At 35.7% G+C, this 17158-nt stretch overlaps 7 protein-coding genes across 9 annotated transcripts in view; 4 read left to right on the top strand and 3 right to left on the bottom strand.

Annotated features, from left to right (window-relative positions):
- Window positions 1-1288, top strand: part of LOC100184994 (replication protein A 32 kDa subunit-A-like) — a 9137-nt gene extending 7849 nt beyond the window's left edge. Inside the window, exons 7-8 of the mRNA XM_002126438.5 lie at window positions 48-142; window positions 606-1288. Coding sequence (XP_002126474.1) covers window positions 48-142; window positions 606-687 — 177 coding nt within the window. The 3' untranslated portion in view covers window positions 688-1288. The remainder of the gene's footprint in view (window positions 1-47; window positions 143-605) is intronic.
- LOC108949278 (60S ribosomal protein L22-like) overlaps window positions 1-2674 on the bottom strand; it is a 5855-nt gene extending 3181 nt beyond the window's left edge. The window contains exons 1-4 of one of the 2 annotated variants that reach the window (XM_002125674.5): window positions 2540-2674; window positions 2235-2354; window positions 1769-1890; window positions 1282-1466 (exon numbers count right to left, since the gene is read on the bottom strand). In XM_002125674.5, coding sequence (XP_002125710.1) covers window positions 1322-1466; window positions 1769-1890; window positions 2235-2354; window positions 2540-2548 — 396 coding nt within the window. In that variant the 5' untranslated portion in view covers window positions 2549-2674 and the 3' untranslated portion in view covers window positions 1282-1321. Of the gene's footprint in view, window positions 1-1281; window positions 1467-1768; window positions 1891-2234; window positions 2355-2539 lie in introns of those variants that run through there. The other variant, XM_026839118.1, reaches the window with a different exon arrangement.
- The window catches only part of LOC100176426 (GPI mannosyltransferase 4-like), a 7916-nt gene extending 361 nt beyond the window's left edge, over window positions 1-7555 (top strand). The window contains exons 1-2 of one of the 2 annotated variants that reach the window (XM_002125863.5): window positions 4836-5026; window positions 5450-7555. In XM_002125863.5, coding sequence (XP_002125899.1) covers window positions 4900-5026; window positions 5450-7179 — 1857 coding nt within the window. In that variant the 5' untranslated portion in view covers window positions 4836-4899 and the 3' untranslated portion in view covers window positions 7180-7555. Of the gene's footprint in view, window positions 1-4835; window positions 5027-5449 lie in introns of those variants that run through there. The other variant, XM_009863896.3, reaches the window with a different exon arrangement.
- Window positions 3371-4595, top strand: LOC108949558 (CUB and sushi domain-containing protein 1-like). Its single transcript, XM_018812278.2, has 2 exons — window positions 3371-3487; window positions 3864-4595. The coding sequence occupies exons 1-2, from the start codon at window positions 3398-3400 to the stop codon at window positions 4230-4232; spliced, it is 459 nt and encodes a 152-aa protein (XP_018667823.2). The 5' UTR covers window positions 3371-3397; the 3' UTR covers window positions 4233-4595.
- Window positions 7556-7662: 107 nt separating the features above from the next.
- Window positions 7663-9230, bottom strand: LOC100186638 (NIF3-like protein 1). The gene has a single exon (XM_004225463.4). It carries the CDS (start codon window positions 9025-9027, stop codon window positions 7915-7917), a length of 1113 nt encoding a protein of 370 aa, XP_004225511.1. The 5' UTR covers window positions 9028-9230; the 3' UTR covers window positions 7663-7914.
- A 146-nt stretch (window positions 9231-9376) lies between these two features.
- Window positions 9377-11216, bottom strand: LOC100178737 (katanin p60 ATPase-containing subunit A1-like). The gene is given in 2 exon segments (XM_009863895.3): window positions 9377-9709; window positions 9711-11216. Coding segments are annotated over 2 exon segments (1461 nt in total). The 5' UTR covers window positions 11079-11216; the 3' UTR covers window positions 9377-9616.
- A 5176-nt stretch (window positions 11217-16392) lies between these two features.
- The window catches only part of LOC100177832 (low-density lipoprotein receptor-related protein 6-like), a 9520-nt gene continuing 8754 nt past the window's right edge, over window positions 16393-17158 (top strand). Inside the window, exon 1 of the mRNA XM_009863989.3 lies at window positions 16393-16397. Within this exon, the coding sequence (XP_009862291.2) occupies window positions 16394-16397 (4 nt within the window). The 5' untranslated portion in view covers window position 16393. The remainder of the gene's footprint in view (window positions 16398-17158) is intronic.

Below are 17158 nucleotides of genomic sequence, written 5' to 3' on the forward strand. Positions count from 1 at the left end.
TGTATAACTTCTGTTTCTATAACTTGGCCATACATTCTGTTGTTTAGGTTTGGAAGCTTATTCAATCAGCTACAGATGACGATGGCATAAGTATCACTAATATTCGGTCTAGTTTGAAAGGTTTAAATATCAACCAAATCAAGTTAGTATTTTTATTATTCGTTATACCTTGACCTTGAATAAGGGTTAGATTTAAAGTATTTAACACTAAATTTTGTTATGTTGATGTTTCTGTTTGACAGTTTTTTAATTGCAATTTACAGGAAGAGATAACATATGTTTGGCAAAAGTCAAAAGTTGTATTATTAAAATTATTAATGGTATTAAACTAAAAAAATGAACGAATGTAACTTATTTACACTTTGCATGGGGAGGGGCAACGGCAGTCGCTATAACGTTGTTGTTATGTTTCATACTCCTCATTCCCGCTTACAAGTTACCACATATGTAACTTTGTGGGTGATTGTTTTAAGGGAAATTTTTATGTATATATACCTGACAATTAGAACACAATGGTAACAGCAACCAGCTTTGAACCTGTAACCTCTAGGTTAGAGGCAGGAGCCAACCATTTTATACTTTTATGTTTCTCTTACCTACCTCAGAAAAGCTGTGGATTTCCTGTGCAATGAAGGCCATATTTACTCAACGATTGATGACGACCATTTCAAAACTACAAGCTTCTGAAAACAGCTTTCACCATTTTTATATGAACGTCTCTCAAGGCCAAATTATGTTCAACATTATTGCATTTACTATTTTGTGCCCTGGTTCACAGGTTCTTCTATTTTGTCTTTAGTTCGAAGCCAAATCTTGTTTTAAACATTAAAAAGTCTCTGCTTCATTTGTGTTTCAGCTGTACAACAACTGTGTCCTCTTATTTTAAAATACCTAATCTCCANCAATCATATTTTAGTTCCAATATCACTTTCCTATTCATGGGAAATCTACTTTTGTTTCAAACCCAAAAGCTCAACTGGTTGTCTAGTTTTAATCAATTTAAAAACTCCCCCTACCGTAGTTCCAATAAAGACTACTAACTGCATCCAAGTAAAAAATTCTACTTTTGTTTCAAATTAAAACCGCTCAAACTGGTGGTCTATTTTTATTTAAAATAAACCCCCACTTGCATCCATGTGACATTATTATACAGGTGTTTCAGACTCCTAAAATTAGGTTATCTACTTTTTCACTAAATCTTAAGTTCCCAGATCACTGCCTATTCACCAAAACTGTTAGTTAAAAATACTATCATGCAGTCGAAACAAAAATAAACGTCTGTGCACTGGATAGCATTTTAATTTTTGTATTTTTCTCCATTTTAATCTTCTTCTTCCTCCTCGTCTTCATCATTGTTGATCTGGAAGTAACGGAGCTCGTAATTCTCCTTGCTTGAAGCAACAACTCGAAGCCAATCTCTCAGGTTGTTCTTTTTCAAGTACTTCTTGGTCAAATACTTCAGGTACCTAAAACAGTTACAATCTAGTTTGAAATGGCAGTTACTATCTTTAAATACCTTTTAATTTTTGCTGTTGTTATTAAATATTTAATAGTTTAGCAGGTTTTTAATCTTGGCCAATTGTGTTTTTTAGTTAACTTTTTATCACACCAATTTAGAACTTAGAAGTATAAGATTTTTCAAACATAGCTAATTTTGTTTTTTATTTAACTTTTATGAAGGATGCAAGACGAATTACAAAACCAGTTTAGGACTTTAACTTTCTATTTTTATTTTAATTACAGCTAATTTTCTTTAAAGTTTTTATACCTCTTGGAGAATGGAATCTCACAAGTGATCACCACTTTGTTTTTAAGAGTTTCGATGACGACTTGCTGTCCAAGATTGTTGGTTTTGCCATTAACCTTGACTCTGTCCTTGAGGAATTGCTCCTATTGTTCCAAACATGAAAAACAAGCACAACGTTTGCCGTTGCGAGGGTACTAGGGAAGAGAACCCTAGCCCGAACTGATAAGTTGCAAATCTTATGCAAATTCAAACTGTTTTACACTTTTTTATGCAGTTTTTAAATGCAAACACTATATAAGCATTTAGATTTGCGGAGGTAATTAAAACTGGTGTTCTACAGAAATTTGCTATTTGATGTCAAAGTAGAGTGCAAATCTGATGCACAAAAATAAAAGTTGTTTATTTTAGGTGTATTAAGGCTATTGAAAACATGTATGAGTCGTTTATAGTGAAAGTTGTTACATTTTTTTAAATTTAGATTACTTACGAAGTTGGCAGCATCCATAATTCCATCTTCGACAGGGTGGGTGCAGTCTAAAGTGAACTTCTTGGCAGGTGCCTTCTTTTTCTTGCCTTTGCCTTTTACTACGGGTGCTTTCTTTACGGCCTATAAAGCGAAAACAACTTATTTCAAGAAAAAATGAGCACCATATTGGCATCGAAAAAAATGAATGAAGTAATTATACGTATTATAAACAATATTACTACATGAAAACTGGTAAAATCCTAAGTTCTAGTCATTTATTTTGTATTTTTGTACAAAAATATGGGTAAAAGTTGTTAAATACTTACAGCAGTCATTCTTGCTGTTCACTTCGTCAACTTTTGATCGAAAAGAACGTGGACGCTTGAAATTACGCAATCTACTTGCCGTTCGCATAGATATCGGTGTCTGAGATAATACTAGGGGAGCTAACTAGTTACGCTTAAATGAATCACATCTTTATTAGGTTTCTCTACTGAAAGTTGTAAAATCGGTTGCTTTCTATGTTTATGCATATTCTATTTTGGTATAGGACTAGGTGCATCTGGTAAATAATAGTTTGGGAACTATAAGAAAAATGTAAAATATCTCCGAATGCCACATCTAGACGCGAATATTATGCTGGTTTCGTGGGTTGTGCTCAGAGCAGGAACAAATTTAGGTGCAGAAGCTGAGTAGTAAAACAAACTAAGAGGGTCGAGCTACAACGAATGTGCATATTGTATTACAAACTGATTGATTAAGAAGATGCGTAAACACCTACGTTGTGCTCGGGTCTCGTGATATGTATGGTTCAAAAGGCACTACTGCCACAGATCAGAGAGGCCACTCGCGAGTTAACGAGCGCTACTGCGCTACAACAGTGTTTACTATAGAGTAAGTTTAAAACACGCATTGTCGCAGTGTTGAACAATGTGCATTTACACAAACCTTTTGAAGTTTGGCGATAAAAAAAACCTACACAACTACAAAGTGGGGGAAGACGCAACGTGTACCAGAGATGCCACCTAAAAACTTATATTATATATATATGTGACAATACAAAAACATAACAACTGTTCGTTTTCCCACGAACAACTAAACAAATATATCGCCAAGTATAATAATATTTGTCAATTCTTGTTGTCACATTTGTGTGTCTATATCTAAATCTCTCTGTTAGCAGTATGGGTAGGCCTATTTATCACATGCCACTATTTCTGTTTCTTTCTGGGTGTTCGTGTTGTACTAAGCAAAATGCTAGAAACCACAATGCTGTAAGTAAAACGCTTTTCGCATATAGATTGTGTATTGTGACTTTTTTATTTATATAGTAGGGTGGAAAAGACGGAACACCTTTAGCACCTAACACCTAAATATCCTGACCGTGTTTAATAATAGGGTATGGGAGTCGTGAGGGTACAGTTTTATATAGTTCTTTGAGGGATTTTTTGTTTACTACTAAATAAGACGATATATAATAGCATAAAAAGTTCCATCTCCCCCCACCCTACTATATTTATTTATTAAACAATTAAATTGCTGTATCAATTTGCGCTATATTTTTATTGCTTAGTTCGTGTTGGATAATTACAGAGGCTATTAGCATCTGAATTGCAACCGAAAGTTCGTTTTCTTTGTTTACCTTTGCAGGAATATGCATTGGTCCCGATTCAATACTGCGACACAGTTACCACTGTGACTGCACAACATGGAAATCTTATATCACCGCAATATCCCAACCAATACCCAGCCAGTATCGACCAGTGTTGGCTTTTTACAAGCGCTATACTTTACGATCACGCTCATCTAGACTTTAATGATTTTGACACGGAGGAAAACGACGACGTGCTGTGGGTTTACTCTACTTCATCTGGATATATTACTGATTTCTCCGGCGTGTATGACCCAGGTTATTATACTTATGTAGGAAACGAACATTCCAACTTGTTATTTCATTTTTCGACCTATAAAGGTATTAACAGCCATCGTGGTTTCAATATTACTTATACCTTTCATTAATGCATCTTACTGGTAAATAAATCGACAGCGTTGCAATGCATAGCACTGTGGGGTAAGACCGGAGACACCTTTAGCACATATAGTATCCAAATATTCTGACCGTTTTTAAACAATTAACAACAGTCTGTGGTAGTCGTGAGATTGCGGTTTTATAATTCTTTGAAAGTTCTTTGTTTACTACCAAATTGGACGAGAAAATAGAATAAAAAGGTATCCCATCTTTCCCCATCCTACTATATATAAGATGTTAATTAATCTTAAACATGTGATTTGTAATTTCTAACGTTTTTTTTTTGAGAAATAAAAATGAAATAAATAATTTTCAACACCGTGCAATTTAATGTGTGTATATTTATAAAAAGAAGCACTAATACCTTTTAGGACAGCAGTTTAACGTATTTTCTATCATATGAAAACTGTTGTATTTACTTGCGAGAGAAAACAGAATGATGAAGAAGGCAAAGTGAGAAGGCAAGAAAAAGTTTAAAGTTTTGAGATTTTACGCGAACTTTCAGTTCAGTCAACGGTTTGAGGCGTAGTGAACTGTGGAGGTTATGTACAAACAATTACGATTGTGTGTAAATTGTAAATAAAACCTATGCGGATTCTGTTTTCAGATTAGATTACTGTGCAATTTTAATAAGTTGGTGCTTTGGTAAATTTAGCAATGGAAAATCTCTGGCTAAAAATGATATGGATGCACTGTGCCGCATTGCGTTACATGCTTTGCATTTTACCACAAACTGGATATATTTTTCCGGATGAATTTTTCCAATCCCCAGAAATCATGGCTGGTAAGTGTCGCGCGTAACTTAGGTCTAAAACTTTGTAGGGCTTTTGTACTAGGTTTAACGTATTATAAACGGTTATTTCTGGAACGCAGTGCAGATTAGGAAACACGTGTGTGTCTAAAATTCGATTCCGTTGTATCATAGCTTTAAATTGGATTGAGAAGTCAGAAATTCTTTTTTTTAAGTAATATTTTGATTTTTATGCCTGTATTTCCAACTTTTTGGCTGTCATTTCAGTCTACAATTTTCAAAGTAAATTTCTAAACATATTGTATATTGGTATTTTTTCTGTTTATACCATTTTTTTCGATCATTGTTAAAGTTTAGCACTCTTTTGTTGTTAATTTGCTAATAACGAATCAGTTAATTATATAATTCATGTCGAATTTGAGCAAAAATTTAAAACCTGATTCCTTTATTTTTAAGGAGATATTTTGGACATTGCATCGTTTAAGACTTGGGAGTGGAATGATAGCCAACCAGCGCGAACCATTATTTTTCCGCTTATATCTTCTGGTATACCGTACTTGGTGCTAAAATACTTGGCTGGAATATTTGGCCATCAAAACGTTATAACTCCATACACAATGCTGCTAGCTCCAAGATTATGGATGACAACGTTAAGTTTCATAGTAGATGCATTAATATACAGACTTGCTGTAAAGTGCTATAACGGTAATGCAGTAAATGCTAATGTAGCAGTTAATTTATTTGCCACGTCATACGTGTGTTTTGCGTACTGCACAAGAACTTTTTCGAATTCAGTGGATCTCATTTTTCTCGCAATCCTTTTAAACCTGGTAGCTGAACCTATTGGGAAAGAACATAATGTGAAAAACTTACTGGACATAAACATTAAGGGGTATTTTATCGCGACAATAATTTTTACTAGCTTTCACATAAGGCCTTCCTCAATGTCTTTTGCTGCATTTCCTGTTATTATGTGGGTTTTTCAAAATGTCTCACTGAGCAATAATAAGGCTGTATTTAAATCAATAATTGACACATTCCTGAGGGTATTTTCTCTGTATCCAGCTGCATTAGTTTGTAGTGTAACTTTCGCAGTTTGTGATGGATTGTATTTTGACCAAAATGCAGTCATGCGATTTCCATGGGACAATTTAAACATCGAAAACCTCATTATTTGGTTCAAATCTCTTCCAAGTACATCTCTTAACAACCTGAAGTACAACTTAAACAGCTCAATGCTGGAACAACATGGGGTTCATCCACTTTACACTCATAGTCTTGTCAACATGCAGTTACTATTTGGTCCATTAACTGTTTTGATGCTGAAATCAATCTATAGTACTATAACTGGTGCTCATGGCAACAAAAAGTTGTTGTACTTGTTAATTGGGACTTTGTTTAGCACGGTGTTCATTTTGTCCTTAATTCCTCACCAAGAGCCAAGATTTATCTTGTCAGTTACAGTACCTATCGTTATTTTGTGTGCACCCTACTTTCACCCATTGAAAGAGAGAAAAGCTTTGGTTTCTCTTTGGCTTCTTTTTAACATGGCTGGTTTTGCATTCTTTGGAGTGATCCATCAAGGTGGTGTGCTACCAGCTGTAGAATATATTCATTCTGTTGCCAAAGCTCATCAAGAAACAACTGGAAACAATGGTGTTCAGTTTGTGTTTTATAAAACATACATGCCGCCATACCACCTAACAGCTTGGCCTTCCCATTCATTTAACTATGAAATGTTTCCCAAAGGAAACCCAGAAATTGTTTTAAACATTCTGGACTTGGCAGGGAGTTCGCCACAGCTTTTAAAAACTTATCTGCGTTCAATCAACACTCGTGTATTACGGACTTATCTGGTTGCACCAAATTCTCTCCCATGCTCTCTGACGAACCAACTACATGAGGAATTTAAAATGCAGATTGCTTATCAATACTTCCCACACTTCAGTTCGGAAAATTTACCTTTTTCACCAGAAAGATGCAAATATGTTCACGATAAAACTTCTAGTCCTTTGTCACTTGTGTTGGAGAAAATGTCTTTAAACATTTATTCAATTGAATCTAAATTGCCCATCTTACCTGACTCTGACACGCCTATAAAAAGTTTTGGCAACTCTCATATCAAATCTGAATCAATTGTCCAATACACTGTTACCCATCCTAAAATAAATACAAGTAAACTGTAAAGTTTTGCTGCCCCTTCCATCATTGCATTATTATGCATGTAGCGTATATATCAAACTTTTACATTGAGTTTAAATGGCAGAATTTTAAACTATGAAATACAGTCCTAACTTAAGTGTGTTTTGTTCTATTGTTGTGTTTACTGTAACTTTTGCATTCACAATTTATTACTCAGCTATGCTAATTTCAGATGTTTATTTAATGAATTCTGTCCGTACTAAAGTCTACGCCACGCATTTTACTGTAGCTTTTTGAATGTTCCCTAAGCATACATGACCAGATATTTTATTGTAGGTCAAAAACAAGCTGCAACTGCCAATTTGCCAATTTATTACTGTAATTTATTACTGTAACTATACAACATAAAGTGGACTAAAAGAAGTTTAACTCTGTGTTAACTGTATTATTTTGTTTATATTTTACGATTGACTTTTTTCATGAACAGCTTTTTTAAGGAGGTTTCATAGATTTTCCAGAATAAAAGACAAAATATAAAAATGTATTTATCCTCAACACAAACATAGTACAGATGCAACAGATGTTTTCACGTGCAGTAATAATTAAATTATATAAAGAATAGTTTTTGGGTTTTATTGACCCTTTTTAGATAAAAACATTGTTATGATTTATTACTGTATCAAAATCACCATTAACCCACTCTGTGTTTGAATTAGCAAAAACTTTGCTATAATTTATTAAATGAATCAAAATCACCATTAACCCTCTCTGGGTTTAAGTTAACAAATATGCAAAGGGTCTTCGTCTACGAGTGACACTATGATTTTAACTAAAGAACTTCCCAGCATATCCTCAAGGGATTTCTTCATGCTTTTTAGATGCCCTCTTTCAGTGTTACTATGCTCACAGAGTACAGTGGTTACACCATTGGATGCAGCATCTAATACTTCATGGTGTGACATCTCACCAGATAGGTAAACATCAGCTTTAACTCCACTTAAAACACTAGAACCAGAACCAGCACACAGAGCCACAGTGTTCACCATTGATGTTACAGTTTTATCACTTCCCAGAGAAAGTCGTACGTAAGGAATAGACATCAGTTTTTTAATTCTGGTAATTAGTTCTGCAACTGTACATGGTGTATTAAGTACACACAGTCGTCCCATTCCAGTATCTGATGCAGGCAGTTCAGCAAGCTCTATTACGTTGAACTTAGCATCCAGGTTATAAGTGTGACTCATATCTACAATATCTTTCATTTTAGATTTGGCACATTGGCATTCATACTCTATTGCATCAACATTAGTACGCCTGACAAATTTAACAATTTGGCTAAGATTTTGTTCAAATGAATCCAGTAAGTCTTTGTCATTACTTGATTGAATTGCGATAGAAACAGAATAATTATCTGCCTTTATATTTGATCTTATGATTGGTTTAATTGATTTCATCTCTCCCAGTCCAGAAGCTAGCCAGTCATTTACTCCACCTTGAACAGCATCACATGCTGTGTGCGGGGAATAAATTGCGATCCTGTTTTCTAATGATTTCACAACAATTCTCTCTTTCCATGTTGACATTGTTAGTCTCTTTAGAGGCCTAAATATAGGCGGATGGTAAGATACAATCATGTTCACATTCGCGCTGATACCTTCTTGTAGCACAGTCTCAGTAAGGTCATTAGTTAGCATTATTCTGCTTACTGTATGTGGGGGTGATGGTTCAACCAATAAACCAACATTGTCCCAGCTTCCAGCATTATGTAGGGGTGCTAGCTTGTTCAGGCATGCTACAACTTCCGTTAATTCCATTGAAGTGCTTAGTTTGCGAAAGAAGCCACTTTTGAGGTATGTGGGTACACAAGTCAACAGTTTTACACTGCTAAACATTAGTCATGTCCTTAGTACCTATAAACATAATGAGCAAAATTTGAGTGTAAACTAGCTAATATGGAACTATATGAAATCACATTTTAAACATTTAAGTTACGCAATTATTTTCCTCTACTACCAATTATAGTAGGTTGGAGGAAGACGGGACACCTTTTTATTCTATTTTCTCGTCCAATTTGGTAGTAAACAAAGCGCATTCAAAGAATTATAAAACCATACCCTCACGACTGTCATAGACCGTTGGTGGCTGTATAAAACACAATCAGGATAATTGGATATTACGAGCTAAAGGTGTCCCATCTTTCCAACCCTACTATATTATAGTGAAATAGACATTACCAATTTAATGACAAAATTCAAGAAACTTTAATAGCACTGAAGCAAAATACCAACTACAACGCAATCATTCTAATTAAACACAGCTGAATTGAAAATATATGAAGTAAGATTTTTTAGTACTGAAAATAGTACGACAGAAAATGGATTAATCATTGAATTTTAATCACAGTAAAACATCTAAGTGAAAAACATGGCTTCGGCCAGTGTTTCCATTGGCAAATGTGAGGTTGAGCAGTGAAGCGCAATCTTAAGCTGCTCCAAACTCTTTCATCCACTTCTCATACTTCTCCAAATCTTGGGAAGAAACCGACTTTGAAACTTTTCTCATTGCTTCGGTAAAAATCTTCTCCAGTTGTCGGCAGGTGCAGTTCAGATTGAGATAAATTACGAATTTCATCGGGTTTCAAACCTGCAATTCTTCTTCTCATAGCCATCAGTGAAGCATCCCTGCAAACATTGGTGATATCCGCTCCTGAATACCCTTCCAACTTCTCTGCGATCAGAGCAAGATTCACATCATCAGCGAGCTCCACCTCTTTCAGATTAATCTTCAGGAGCGACTCCCTTCCTTCGGATTCAGGAAGAGGGATGTAGATCCTCTTTTCCAGTCTTCTTTTTAGAGCTTCATCAATGTCCCAAGGAAAATTTGTAGCAGCCAACACCATGACCATTTTAGCAGCATCGTCCCCACCAGTAGCACCTTCTACCCCATCCATCTGTATAAGCAGTTCCGCCTTCACACGTCTACTTGTCTCATGTTCATCACCAGATCCACGCTTGCTGCCAATGGAGTCAATTTCATCAATAAAGATTGTGCTGGGAGAATAAAATCGAGCCATCTCAAACAGTAGCCGAACCAATTTCTCAGATTCCCCTCTGTATTTTGAACTTAAAGTAGAAGAGGAAACGTTAAAGAACGTGGTTTTACATTCAGTAGCCACAGCTTTGGCGAGTAAAGTCTTTCCAGTACCAGGCGGTCCCACCATAAGAACACCTTTCCAAGGTCTCCGAATGCCCCGGAAAAAGTCCGGCATAAGTAAAGGTAAAATAACAGCTTCTTCAAGCAATTTCTTTGCCTCAGTCAGACCAGCAATGTCACTCCAATGAACATTCGGGTTCCGTTGAACAATATCTCTCTCCAAAGCTTCAACTAAATCTTTATCATACCCAGTTGGATCAAACCGCTTTTCTTCCTTATTATCATTCCCTCCTTGCTGTCTTTTAGGTGATCCTGAACGACCAACCTTTTTAACCTTATCCGTAGGTCGTTTATGGTCAGCTTGGCGTTGGTTTACGGAACTGGGATTATTTCTTGCTGCTGCACGCCGATCTGGTGCCTGGTTTGGACTTGGACGGGCGTTTATTCCTCTTGGGGGATTTCTTTTGTTCACAGGAGCTCTTTGTGGGGGCTCCGCAGGTGTAGGTGGGGGCCAAACGTCTGGATCTCGTGTGGGCTCTTCAAACGCGCTTCCCCCTCCACGTTGGGACGGGGCCATGTAATTGCCATCTACTTTAAAGCTGGCGAGGGTTGCAGTTATATCCTTTACATACTCGCACTCTTGCGCTAAATCTTGCCGCACGCCTTGCCATAAGCTTCTAGTTTCAGCATCACGGAGAGTTTGTAAATGCTTTTGTATTTGCTGAAGGACACCTTGGTAGTAAACTAAAGCGGTGTCATAGTTCCCAAGCAGGGCATATTCCCGTCCCATTTTAACATTTTCGGATATTTCGTCTAAGAGTTGTCATTTTATCATAAATAATATGCGTCAATTATATTTCAAAACAGTGTTTGAAGGGCAGCTGGTCTACTTAAAAACCTGAGAGAATATTTCAAATAAAATTCTCTCTAATTTCAGAAAAAAGAAAAAAGGTTGGGATTGTAGTTTTTTTGGTTACGATTTTCAACGGAAATCTTGAATGGCAGTAGGAAAGTTACACATGTCGTTTCCTTGCCTTTCTCATGTTTGGGGCAAAGTATATACATATATGCTTTGTTTGGAGCGACATGTCACGTCTATGTCTCTACTGTCACATCCGTGTCACGTTTATGTTGTATCTTTCGTCTATATTCAGCCGATTTCACTAACAGCCTATTCGAAGCAAGCAACAAATTCTAGTTGTGCAAATGCGTTATTCCTGAGTTATTGAAATGTAAGTTGTCGAAAAATTTCTGTGACGTTAAAAATGACAAACAAATTAAAGTTATTTTAGTGACTTACCTGTTACTGATAGGAGGTGTACGAGATAAACAGACAATGTCCTGGGTCGCTAAAAACGTTCCTTTTTGATGAAAGTGTTCGTAACAGAAATTTGTCCGCGGCGTTCCAAACATGTTCGAAAGTGACAATTCAGTAATAAAATAATTTGATAAAACGAAAATTCTATTTTAAATACTCATCTCATAAAGTTATAATCCGACTCATTAGTAATCGACCTTACTTTCATTTTTGGTGTGCTTCGTGTAAATGTCATTTTAACACCGATCAATACATCATAACCCACTTAGCCAATCAGCAAAATTAAACTACCGTTTTAATATTAACTTTCATGCATATCTTTTGGCTTTTACAAGAAATGTTCGGTCAAGCACGAACGCATAATTGGCACAAATGCTTAATCCACCCGTTTCAAGCGATTATCAAACTGTAAGCCTCCTACATTCCTAACAAAACAATGGACGATAAGCATATGTGCCTGCTGTGTGGTGTATGTCGCTTTAGGTTATGCAGTAGTAGCCTAGTCTTATTTGCGTTTATAGTACTACATAAATACTATATACTGTAGTCATTTGTAGTAAGACCACTATCGTATAGAAGAAGATTTTAGACAATCTCATCAAGAAATGGGATCTTAGCTTAGGTAGCTTATAAAACTGTCTTAGAACGTTGTGTTCGAAACAGGAGAGGCATACACGAAAAATAAGATAAAAGCGTATACGGACAGCGGACCCAAAAATATTATAATTAGTATTATTAACGTATAAAATGCTACTGAACAGATTACAGAAATGAAGAAGTTGACATTAAGTTGGACTACAAAACCAAAGACCTTTTTTAAATTCTACATTTGGTTTTTGCTGATCGTTTTGAGTGCTGGTAAGTAACCGTTCACTAAATTGCTATGAAAATTGTGTCTATGTTAGTCCATTTTCTTTGAAAACACAATTTGTGTATCCGATATACACTGTCATGTGGTGGCTACTAATTCAATGCAGTTTCTGGGATAAATGTTAATAATTTAGTATTGCAGTATTGCCTTAAATGAATGTATAATATAGTAGGGTGAGGAAAGATGGACACCTTAGCATTCTATTTTCACGTTACTTTTGGTAGGAAATAAAGAACATTTAAAAAAATATAAACCCGTATCCTCACGATTCCCATAGACCGTTGGTAATTGTTTAAAACACGATCAGGATATTTCAATATTATGTGCTAAGGTGTCCCATTTTACCGCAGTGAACTTAATATCTTATTTATCATCGCTTATGGTGGGCAACAACTGTCGTTATAATACGAGTGTTTTATTTCATATACCTCCTATACATAGCACTTATTAGTTGCCACATACGTAAGTTTGTAAGTTTTAATTTTCATGTGCAAGTACAGGTTTAAACCAACATCCTATTTATCACCAGAAGCAAAATCGCCTTTATTGGTATGGAGTACATTGAAAAGCAAAACACGTACATCTGGGATATACTCAGCACCAGCGTTACCCGCAAAGCAAACCTTTATTCGACATTATATTCTCAGCAAACGAATTATATCGCTTCGGCTTCCCCATTCTGTTACGTCCTTCGACAGGTGTGTTATTTTAACTAGCGGCAAATCTAAGCACTTCAGTTAATATAAGTGTTTAATAATGATACACAGGTGGTGATATATATTACGTATAAGCCAGTGCTTCTTAAACGGTTTGACGGCGACTAAAATATTATGCTTGAATGAGTATGGAGCGAACTTCTGCTATTTCCGAAAACTCATTATGCTACATTTGATTTTTGTAAGCATATATATATGCTACACATGATTTTACATTTACAAATAGGCCAAAGGCATTTTAATCGCGGTCCCCTTTTTGGCGTCTCTACTCCCTATTAAAAGTAATTATGGTTGGGCTAGAAAAGATGGGACACCTTTAGTACATAGCATCCAAATATCCTAATCGTGTTTTAAACAATTTTCAACGGTGTAGAAATCGTAACGATACGGTTTCATATATTTTTTAAATTTTCTTTGTTTACTACCAAATGGTATACGAAAAAAACAGAAAGTAAAGGCTTTCCATCTCCCACCCGTCCTATTAAATATTTTTAAAATTTTTATTATAAGACTCAGAAAAATCATTAAACACAAGTTGTCAACACTCAGTCCAGCTACATAAATAAGCACGATTTGGCAGTGCATGTAGTTATCTATAATCGTAATCGCGTTTCATGTTATCAAGGTGCAAACCACTCCAACATTCACATGCGAACCTCTTATCTTTAATTCCAGCAACGACGATAAGCATGAGATTGTCCTTATGGACGTTGGCCGAGGAAATTTAGCGATCGCAGGTTTGGATTCGAAAGGAATAAAACGAAACCACAGAGGAATTACAACCAAAGGTGTCAAATCTACCAATTCAATTTGCTATTGTTTTGACATTTTTTTTATTATAGTTCTAGTTGATAGTAAAAAAAGAAAAAAACAAAAGATTGTATAACCGCATCATTACTACGTAAAAGAGCGTTGTTAACAGTTAAAAATACGATGTGAAAATATAGGATATATAGGGTAGTGGGGGGGAGATAGAACACCTTTTCATTTATTTTCTCGTCTCATTTGGTAGTAAACAAAGAACATTCAAGGAATTATTAAATTGTATCCTCAAAACTCCAATAGACCGTTGTTAATTGTTTAAAACAAGATCAGTATATCATGTGCTAAACGTGTCCCATCTTCCCCTATCTTACTGTACATCGCTGGCAAATGAGCAAATGCATTTGATTAACTCTCCCTTTCTATCCACTTTCACGTTTTTTGTCACGATTTTTGCGGAAATGAATTCTTATGGTACGTTCAATGAGTTAAAATACTTGAATTTCAGCGAAGGCGATAGCAGTTGATTGGAACAGTGGAAATATATATTGGACAGACCAAAACCACGAATGGATTTTTACTACAACACCGGATTTCAAACACACAAGACCCGTGGTTCGAAATATTGAAAAGCCGCGTGGAATAGCAGTTTATCCACAAAAAGGGTAAGACAACAACACCAGTCTTAACGCATATCTTGGCATGCATATATGCTCGAGTAATGTAATGTGAGCAGCATTGATACAAATCCCGTAAAGCGGACTGCACACATATCCGCAAAACGCTACGTTTGCAGTAGAACGTGTTGCGTTTGATATTGCACACACACGCGACGACGCGACGCAAGGACCAACTTTCTTTTTATGACGTAACAAAAAACCATTTATCCTTAATTTCAACGATCAACATATTAATACAAAACAACAAAGGGACGAAAAGCAACGACAATGCTCAATCTCGTTTGGTCACTGTGGACAAATATATGTTAACTAAAACATAGAATATTCATGCGTGCGGCGCCGTGGCAAAGTGGTTAGCGCGCCTGCCTATAACCCGATGGTAATGGGTTCAAGGTTCGTCGCCTCTACCTTTGGGGCGTATGTGTCTTTCGGCAAGACACTTAACGGCAATTGCTACAACCCAGTGGTCACTAATGAATTGTCTAAATTATTAGCAATATATGAAAAAAATAAAATATTATTAATTACCCACAAAGTAACATACATGGTAACTCAAAAGCTGGCCTGAGGTGTATGAACACCCGTGTTATAACGACTGTCGTTTTCCGACCACGCAAGGATAAAATAAGTTACATTCATTTATTCAATCAGTTTATTATTTTGGAGTCAACAACAAACTAAAGACGAAGGTGCAAAGATAATGAAATCCACTTTATCTGGCTACAAGAAACATGTTGTTGCTACAGTACAAGGGAGACCCACATCAATTGCTATTGACTATGCTGAAGATAGGTAAGAAAATTAAGGCTGGTGCAAGCTACATGCTTATTTACAAAATTAGCATATAGTACTGTGGGGGAAGGCGAGACAACTTTAGCACATAATATCCAAATATTCTGATCTTGTTTTAAACAGTTAACAACGGTCTATGGGAGTCAGGAAGATACGGATTTATGATGCTTTAAATGTTCTACCAAATTGGACGAGAAAATAAAACGAAAAGGTGTCCCATTATCCCCACCCTACTATACTACCCAACAAGAAGACAAATTAGAATAAAAACATTTCCCATCTTATATCAACCTATTACACTTTACATTCAGGTTATACTGGATAGACACAGATGGTATGAAAGTGTGGTATGCCAGTATCAATGAAGTTGAAGGACCTACACTTATATTCCACAACAACAGTCTATCTTTAAAAGACCTTCATGTATTTAGAGTAAGTGGAATTTAAAACTGAGCTAAAGTATTTGTAACTAAAACAAATTAAAACTTGTCTGGAACCGTGGCAAAGTGGTTAGCGCGCCTGCCTGTGACCTAGAGGTAATGGGTTCAAGCTTTGTCGCTGCTAGCATTGTGGGCGAGAATAAAGTAACTTACATTCATTCATTTTAAACTAAAATACACTCATTTTAAATTAATTGTAACAGTATTTTAAAAATTTATTTTGCAGTCTGGTAATACAAAATAGTCTGAAATACAATTAGTGAATATAAGTTAAGAATAGACTGTCTGTTGCAGTGATGCCTATATGCAGAACAGTGATTTTTTTAAAGTTATTTTGTAATCAATAAAATGAACATGTTAGATTAAAATCGGTTACTTTCAATGCCTAATTTAAATAATGAAAACAATATGCATTCAATAATCAATATTTTATTACACTACATGGACATATTAGTAAGAAATAAAATGTGTAGTTGAAAAAAACTTATCAAGTAATACTTGTGTAGGCAATTAATACTTATATTCCATGGGTCCTATTCTGCCTAATGGGTCCCAAAATATGGTTAAAATACAATAGTTAGCGCGCCTACCTCTAACCTGGAGATTAGGGTTCAAGGCTTGTTGCTGCTATATTATTGTAGACATATGTGACTTTGGGCAAAAGACTTAATTGCTCCAACCCAGTGGTGACTAGCGGTTTGTCCAAAATATCAACCACACATAAGAATTTTTCCCCCAAATAATCACCCATAAAGTTACATACATGGTAACGCATAAGCACAATCTGTATGAGTTAGAACACCAGTGTTTTAATGGCTATCCTTGCCCGACTATGTGAGGGTAAATAAGTAACTCTCATTGATATGGTTATTTTAAAGATATTATTAATACAATCTTGTATTTTATATCTTACATTAAATTTGCAAAACTCATTACCTATTATGTACATTGATTACAGGAATGGGTTTATATTACTTCAAGCATGACCAACCAGATATTGATGTTGAATAAGACATCGGGTGAAGTGTTGCACACAATATTCACTTCATCTCCAGCTGCTGTTGCTGTCATTGGTGGTGGAGCACAACCGAAAAGTCCAGGTACAAATTTTGTTAGTGTTGTATTTTAGGTGCAATTTTATTAAAGTAAAATGAATGTATTTATTTGGCTTTATCTTTGTTTGACCTGAAAATGACAGTCATTATAAGGTAGATGTTCTGTTTTATACACCTTGTGCCAGCTTATGAGTCACCATATATTTTTGTTGGTTCGTTTTTATGTATTGCTGACA

This window comes from Ciona intestinalis, chromosome 1 (genome assembly GCF_000224145.3).
Source record: "Ciona intestinalis chromosome 1, KH, whole genome shotgun sequence".
NCBI lineage: Eukaryota > Metazoa > Chordata > Ascidiacea > Phlebobranchia > Cionidae > Ciona > Ciona intestinalis.